Source organism: Anopheles coluzzii, chromosome 3, assembly GCF_943734685.1.
Source record: "Anopheles coluzzii chromosome 3, AcolN3, whole genome shotgun sequence".
Taxonomy (NCBI): domain Eukaryota; kingdom Metazoa; phylum Arthropoda; class Insecta; order Diptera; family Culicidae; genus Anopheles; species Anopheles coluzzii.
In genome coordinates, this window is record NC_064671.1 from 9,543,708 (window position 1) to 9,551,903 (window position 8,196).

The following is an 8,196-nucleotide window of genomic DNA, read 5'->3' on the forward strand; positions in this document are numbered from 1 at the left end:
AAAGGTCCTGGTGGTGGATAGTGTCCGGCTTACGCTTCCGGCTTCATTCATTATTCATAAGCCTTTCAACATTTCTGCTGTAAGATTTACGTCGTTTTCTATTAGTGGCCGGTTCGCCCCGGGACGTTTGCTTCGTCAGCACGGTTTCGCTGGACGGAGAACGGCTGCTGGCTGTCACACGGGCTGGCTGTACCATCAGCCTCCTGTTGCGATGGGTGCGAGACGACAGGCTCGTGCAGCTTTTACGAGACAGAAACTTTCATTCGCTTTTATAGTTTTGTTTTGCCAGGAACAGCTACGGTGGAGGGTTATTTTTATATGAAAATAATGGGGAATGTCTTGGGGTCGTACCGTGATTTGATGCCCCCTTAAAAACATTGCATAAGCTCTATTTCTCATCCCAATTCCTTCCGCAGCTCGGCATCGAACAATCGCATCCGATGGGTATCGAAGGGCGATTTTCCGAAAAATCTAGTCTCGCTGGATCTAAAGTCCAACCCGCTGGCCGGTATCAAACCCGGCGCGCTGCAAAACATGCCACGGCTCCGAAAGCTGTAAGTACCATCCAGCTCCAGCTAGCTCCATCCTAAGCTACTTCTCACAATTGCCCTTCTTAACCTTTCGCTTCACACCCCCCCCCCCCCACCGACCAAAGCATTCTTTCCGATGTGCGCGGCCTCAATGAACTACCTCCACTGGACGGCTGCACTTCGCTCGAGGTGCTGCGGCTGGACCGAGCCAACCTGTCCAAAATACCTGATCATATTTGTAAGACTTCACCCCGCTTGAGAAGCTTGTAAGTGACCCGGACCCGTGTGGAAGCGCTTCCATTTGACCCTCTATTCTTTGTTCATTCTCTCTTTTGCCTCTCTCTCTGTCTGAACTCGTTCCAGGGATTTGAAATCCAATATATTGTTAAGCATTCCAAATGTAACAAACTGTCGTGATTTAAGATTGCTGTAAGTATGCATCCTTGTCCCTTTATACTTTTCTCTTCTCCGCCAAGTCGCCCAGAAAGGTGGGACGACAACAGTGGAAGAAAGATGGGAAAATTACATTTTTCTTTATTATCTACGGTGGTGTCACCCGCTCGCTTGACGCTTTCTATTTTTCCATCTCCGGTTTCTTCCCCTTTTTTCCTGTGGGTGCGCTGTGCTTCCTGTTGGAACTGCTGCCAACCACCGTTGGAAAAATAAACCCCCATCCCATGGCACACCTTCCCACTGCTCTCAACGCAATGCAGAGATTTAGCCAGCAACAGGATAAGCTCACTGCACGGTGCACCGTTCTCTAGTCTCGGTCAGCTGCACGATCTGCTGCTCTCGAACAATGAAATCGAATCTATTCCGCACGACGCATTCGTCGGGCTGGTCCGGCTGCAAGTGCTGTAAGTACACCGGCGGTACCGAACACAATCATCCCGATTGGGGCATAAATCATCGGTGAAATTAAATTCAATTGCATTTATCTCATTGCAACGGGTTTTTTTTTGTGCTTTTTTGTTTCCCTTTGACCTTTTCCCACAGAGACATGGAATCGAACCGTGTTTTCTTCATCCATGCGGACGCATTTCGGCCACTTAAAAAGCTCGAAGACTTGTAAGTGCAACGGCGATGGTGGTGTAAACGGGTATAATTTGGTTATTTTCCATACCATTTTCTTTTTTACATTACAGAAACCTAGGCAATAATCTCTTCCCGCAGCTACCGACGGCCGGGCTGGAACGGTTGCTCCATCTGAAAACGTTCAACAATCCACACCTGCGCGAGTTTCCGCCGCCGGAAGCGTTCCCCCGCATCCAGACGCTCGTCCTGTCGTACGCCTACCACTGCTGTTCCTTTCTGCCGCTCACCACGGCCCTACCGAAAGTTCCTAACACCTTCAACATTCGCGAGAACGTGCTGTTCCCGACGGACAACGAGTTCGACATGAGCCTGTGGAACAACAGCTACAACGATATCTGGCCGCAGCTGCGTAAGTATGCCACTGTCCAACGCAGTGTTGATGCCTGTTGGGGACGCTTGATTGTGCTTTTGTTTCTGGGAATTTTGTGAACGAAAACACAAAAGGGATGCTCTTGCATTTTAGTTCCTTTCCATGAATGGGCCCACAATGTGGGTAGGACAGCCAGAAGTGTGAATAAATTCATGGGCACAACATCAAAGATTGCGGGTGAAATATGCTCTAAAAGTAGAGCCAGCAGCTTTTGACCCAGACACATTGCTTTTCCCGGAAAATAATGCTCACAGACAGGATTTTGAATGGTTTTTGTCTGTTTAAAAGCAATTTAGACATTCTGTATGTACGAAAGCTCTTTAGAGCAGCTCATGTAATGCGGTTTGCATACATTTAGGCGGTTTATTTTGTTCAATTCCTATGAACATACTCATTATGCTCATACAATATATTCTGTAGATTCTATTAATAGGTTGTTTGTCCTTCAGTTGGACCTACTTGAACCATATACGACCCCTTTTCCATTTCCAAGAACTTGTGCATACTCCATACCGCTATAAAAGCTTATTAATTAAACGATTCTCCCTTCTCACACACTCCCTCTCTCTCTCTCTCTCTCTCTCTCTCTCTCTCTCTCTCTCTCTCTCTCTCTCTCTCTCTCTCTCTCTCTCTCTCTCTCCTCGCACAGAAAACCTAAGCAAGAAGTTCGGCACCCAAATCAACGACCTGTTGAATGCGTACGGTGCCGAGTACGGTAGCTATCCCAGCGGTCACGTGCCCACCTTCCCGGACGAGTACTTCGAGGACGAGCTGGGCATAACGCACGCCTCGCCCACCGCCCAACCAGGCTCGATCCAGTGTCTGCCCGAGCCCGGCCCGTTCCTGCCCTGCCAGGACCTGTTCGACTGGTGGACCCTCCGGTGCGGTGTGTGGGTCGTGTTTCTGCTCGCCATGCTCGGCAACGGTACGGTCGTGTTTGTGCTTATCTTTTCCCGCTCGAAAATGGACGTACCGCGCTTTCTGGTGTGCAATCTGGCCGCCGCCGACTTCTTTATGGGCATCTATCTGGGCTTCCTCGCCGTGGTGGACGCGTCCACGCTCGGCGAGTTCCGCATGTACGCCATCCCCTGGCAGATGAGCGCCGGCTGCAAGCTGTCCGGCTTTCTGGCCGTGCTCAGCTCGGAGCTGTCCGTGTACACGCTGGCGGTAATCACGCTCGAGCGCAACTACGCCATCACGCACGCGATGCACCTGAACAAGCGGCTGTCGCTGCGGCACGCGAGCTACATCATGACGGTCGGGTGGACGTTCGCCATCACGATGGCCGTCCTGCCGCTGCTCGGCGTGTCCGACTACCGCGTGTTCGCCGTGTGCCTGCCGTTCGAGATCCAGAAGGGTACCGGCAGCCTGGCGTACGTCGTATTTCTCATGTTCATCAACGGAGTGGCGTTCCTCATCCTGATGGGGTGCTATCTCAAGATGTACTGCGCAATACGCGGCTCGCAGGCCTGGAACTCGAACGATTCGCGCATCGCCAAGCGCATGGCGCTGCTCGTCTTTACCGACTTTATCTGCTGGTCGCCGATCGCGTTCTTCTCGCTGACGGCCGTCTTTGGGTTGCACCTGATCTCGCTCGAGCAGGCGAAGGTGTTTACCGTGTTCATACTGCCGCTCAACTCCTGCTGCAATCCGTTTCTGTACGCGATCCTTACCAAGCAGTTCAAGAAGGATTGCGTGCTGATCTGCAAAGCGATCGAGGAGTCGCGGGTGACGCGTGGCATTGGCCGGTGTCGGCATAGTTCCAATTTCAGCAATCGGCACACGCCCGCCAACACAAACTCGCTGGTGGAAAGGTCGTCGAAGGAGCTGCCACCGCTGCTCCCCGGGCAAACGTGCAACTGCTCTGCCAAGCTGATGGAGCAAGAGTCGGCCCGGCTGCGGTTCCACCATCACCAGCAGCAGCAGCAGCAGCACCATCTGCGCCAGGGCGTGTTCGGCCGTACCTGGCGCAGGCTGATGCTGTGCAGCTGGGGCACTGCGGATGAGCGGAATCGGCGCGGCCGGGGCCGCAATGGCGACCAGTACGCGTACCAGATAGCGGAGATTCAGCAGAAGCAGCACAAGCGGGCCGGTTCCGTGTCGTCCAGCGAGAACTTTAGCTCGTCGCGATCGGACTCGTGGCGCAATGCGCAGCATCATTGCGGCATTCCGCTGCGTCTGCTCGATCCACGCCGTCGCCACACGTCCTGGTTGATAACGCGCAAAACGTCGCAGGATTCGAACCTGTCCAGCTCGCGGAACGATTCCTCGGGCTCGACGGCGACGCAGAGTACGGGCACGTGGCGTATCTCACGCTCTAGTGGCAGCACTTCCGTGGTGTTGCCGGGTGTGCGTATCGACGGTGTTGGTCATCCTGTTCCCAGTAAGTGAAACGCCTAAATGTAGGCAATCTGTATCTCAAATTGGCTTTTTTAAAGCGTTATTCGCTCACAAACGTTTATTGATTATCTTGGTTTCTCCTCCTTATTCATAGGTACCGCCCGCCAGTCCATCCCCGGTGGCAAACCGCGCCTCGTCCGCCAGTCGGCCGTGCAGGAGGACACGCACGAGCTGTCCTGCTCGCCGCCCCGGCTCGGCGTGCGCTTTCTGCCCACGATCCCGTCCGCCGCGGACAGCAGCGTCCAGCTGGACGACGACACGGCCGAAGCGGCCAGTCCGACCTCAAGCCAAAGCGGCAACCAGCCGGCCCCCGCCCCGTTCTACGCCATCCTGCACGGCAGCGGTCCTCAGGCAACCGTCTCTAGTCTTAAAGATAAAACCAAACCCCCGTGAGTCGGGGAGGCGCTGCGGGACGACGACGATGACGACGCTTCGCCCTCCATCTCGGTGGTGGGGCGCGAGATGGTGGGAGCACCCGCAACCGAAGCAGCAAACACTGTCCGTGTCCTTGACGATAGTCCATACCTTTAAGTATTACTTTTAATTCCTCAGCGGCATTAGTATTTGTGTGTGTGCGTGTGTGTCTAGTGTGTAGTGTACCGTCAAACAAACACAGGAGAAAGATCGGCGGGGACAAACTTTCTCCCATCCCAGGGAGGATTCGTTCCCTGCAGGAATCATGCTCGCGGAGGAACCATTTTGTTTACCCTTCCTTTTCGCTCATCATCCACCTTTCTCGATGTTGTCCTTCTTCGTCATTCTATCCGTCTGTTTGGGCCAGTGGAAGCGAATGTATTGATGTGCGTGTAAGTGTGCATGTTTGAATGTTATCTGAAGCGATATTGTACATAGAACGAATCGTTGCTAAGCTCTCTAGCAGCCGGAGCCAATCAAACAAAGCCAGAGCCATATTAAAACGGAATGGGGTAAAACAAACACCCCTTGGTTAGCGAATTCTAGCGCGATATGTAGCGATAAAAAGCATACAGCAACATTAAGCCGAACGAGTACAGAGTGTGATATTAAAAGAAAACGATTTTATACAAAACAACTAGCGGAAATATGTGCATTATGTTAGGTGGGTGGAGTGGGTATGGCCGCCAGCCAGGACGGTTTTGGGGAGGGACAACTAGAAACGAACTGTGAGCGAGGCAAATTTTTACAGGAAAATTAGGAAACGGGATTGAAGTAGGGTTTCCGTTGTGTTGATGATGAAGTGATGGTAGATCACGTACGGGGACTAGACTGTTTGTGACTATTTTGCCTGAATTTTTAAGAAGATGAGTTAAAAAACTACATCCATTAGCAAGATTATTCGAAATTTCCAAAAACCATACAATCTTTCATCGATTTACGTACCACAAATTCCGACCACGTATTGTACGCGACGTTAATTTATGCCACTCAACTGCTGCTCAAAGTATGCAATTTGTTTGGAAAATAACTTGCATACATTCTGGCGCTTCATCGTGTTGCACGCAGCTACAACTGGAAGTTGTGTGCAACATTTCATGGCAAAGTATTGCGTACAACATTGAATTGGCAAAATCGGTTGCTTGTGCTATCGCTCACCAGGAGCGCTAGTGTCGCATTGAAGATAGTTTCATTTTAGATAGTTTTCGATAAACACGAATATTTTTGCTTTCTCCTTTTTTGAATACAAAACTGAATTGAGACACAGGAATGAGCAAGACTTGAAAGGATAAATGAAATAAAAATAAAAAGTAGCAGCATGTAAATGGCAGGAAGCCGTCCAGAGACAATAAGTAGCGAAAGATGAGAAGGAAAGATAAATATGCAAATGCACATGGACATGAACAACAAAACATCTATTTTTATGCCACTTCTAGCCAAGATTTGAAGGATACAAATGCATCAAATGCTATCGTGTACCGATGTGTGTGTGCGTGTGTGGAATGGTACAAAAGCGGTTACAAAAGAAGATACAAAATTTAAATCAATTGTATAAAGCATACCCGTTCACTGTTCTGCAAATAAGAAAACAAAAACAATGCAAATTTAAAGAAAAAAACAAGTATTAATAAAAACCACATATGCATACACAGTTTAGTGCGATACAACAGACAAACGATACTGCCAAACGCCAACAGGAAAAACATACACAAACATAAATGTAAATGTAAATGGAATTCTCACCAGTGGAGGAATAGGATCAAAATTACTCACAACACTGCCACTTCTTACAACAAAAGGGCGCGGGATGGACAAGTATTCTTCTCGCGTACAGTTTACAGTATTAATGGAGAAGCAGATAGGCAGGGTGGAGAATTTTAATTTTACTAACGAAGCAGCAACTCAAAACAAGAAGGAACGACACACGAACGGCAGATATTACAAAGCTTGTAATCCTACAATCTAATTCAAGGAGACACATTACGCGCCCGAAAGCACAATCGATTGAAAGGTGAGCTTTCGGTTTGCGAAAGCGTGGCTGCCTCGTCGGTCGGCGCTTCCCGGTGCTTACAAAATTACTATACATAAAAATAAATATATTTATTGTAAAGGCAGGCAGGACTGTACAGCTGCTCCTGGAGGAGTTTTTATAATGATTCCACCATTGCGGGGTGGGTTTGTGGGCTGAGGGAATGGAAACGGCAGCGCAAAACTGACACGAAAAGCGAAACGAAACTCCAACAGGGTGGGCTAAACAACGTGGCAGTAAGAGAGCGTGTATATTCGCCCCGCACCAACGGGTAAACATGACTTGTAACCAACCCAATGTAATGTAATCGACTGCATAAATGCTCAGCCCGCAATGAACGCGGTCCGCGGGGCAGACAAAATAAAGTGGATATTTAAATCGTAATGCTTTGCGGTGTTGCTTTTATTTCTTCGAAAGGTTTATTGGATGTTACGCTTCGCAGAAGAAAGCTGGATACTCTTTAATCAATGGATTGTGCCAGAAAAGCGCCCGAAATTATGCAAATATATTTGCAATACACAAAAAGCCTAAAATTATGCAAACTGTAGTTTAAAGCGTTCTTATGCTTTTAGCTTTTTAAATGCTCTACAAACAAAAAACTTGCCATTTCTAATTAAGACAAATAAAATGTAAATTCAAACAACCTCCATCTGGTTCGATAATCGCCCATCGTCCACTTGAAGCTCATTGACCACGATTACCATAGCAACGGCGTCCGAGCTGAAACCTTCAACCCGTTGTAAAGATAGGCCACTTAGATTCGGCTCAATCATCAGCAAAACGCTTGTCGTCTAATTCAATTACCGAGTGCCGTCGAAAGTTGAACGCTCCTTCTACGGTAAAGTATGCTGCTTAGCCAACGTTCGCGGAATTTGCTGTTGAAACAATGCTTCAAATACAGAATCACGCATCTGTGCAAGAATAACACTTTTAAACCAATCGTTGAAGCTTGTTTGGGTAAGGCTTTTGAGACCAGACGCTCCCGAAACCGACGCAATCCGACTTTTCAAAAATGACTCATTCTCGATAATTCCTTTGAAATCGTAATCTTTCCTCCGGGCAGCCATAAGACAACGAACCCAATTCAATGCTGCTGAATGGTGAGCCCGGTTTCTTGGTAACGGAAAAGTTTCTTTTCTCCGGTAAGCAAAAGGGAGACGCGAGGTTGTTGAGGAAGCTGTTTCTTCCATTCGATGCTCGTGTCAGGGTTTTGGCTAATTGGCGTCAGTTTTAATCTAATTTAAAATTGGCACAACATTCTCCTCTTTTTTCCACCTCGGCTTCTGCCTGGCTTTAGTGAAAAGTTTTATCAGCCCCACTCCAAACGCGGCTAAGATTAACTTCCTTTATGCACACGA

The 8,196-nt window shown here is 48.8% G+C and overlaps 1 protein-coding gene across 1 annotated transcript in view; it reads left to right on the forward strand.

The window, feature by feature from the left end:
- LOC120957247 (follicle-stimulating hormone receptor) overlaps positions 1 to 7,222 on the forward strand; it is a 98,874-nt gene extending 91,652 nt beyond the window's left edge. The window contains exons 10-17 of the mRNA XM_040379343.2: positions 417 to 554; positions 656 to 796; positions 894 to 959; positions 1,244 to 1,387; positions 1,527 to 1,598; positions 1,676 to 1,974; positions 2,645 to 4,378; positions 4,490 to 7,222. Of these exons, the coding sequence (XP_040235277.2) occupies positions 417 to 554; positions 656 to 796; positions 894 to 959; positions 1,244 to 1,387; positions 1,527 to 1,598; positions 1,676 to 1,974; positions 2,645 to 4,378; positions 4,490 to 4,788 (2,893 nt within the window). The 3' untranslated portion in view covers positions 4,789 to 7,222. The remainder of the gene's footprint in view (positions 1 to 416; positions 555 to 655; positions 797 to 893; positions 960 to 1,243; positions 1,388 to 1,526; positions 1,599 to 1,675; positions 1,975 to 2,644; positions 4,379 to 4,489) is intronic.
- The last annotated feature ends 974 nt before the right edge of the window (positions 7,223 to 8,196 follow it).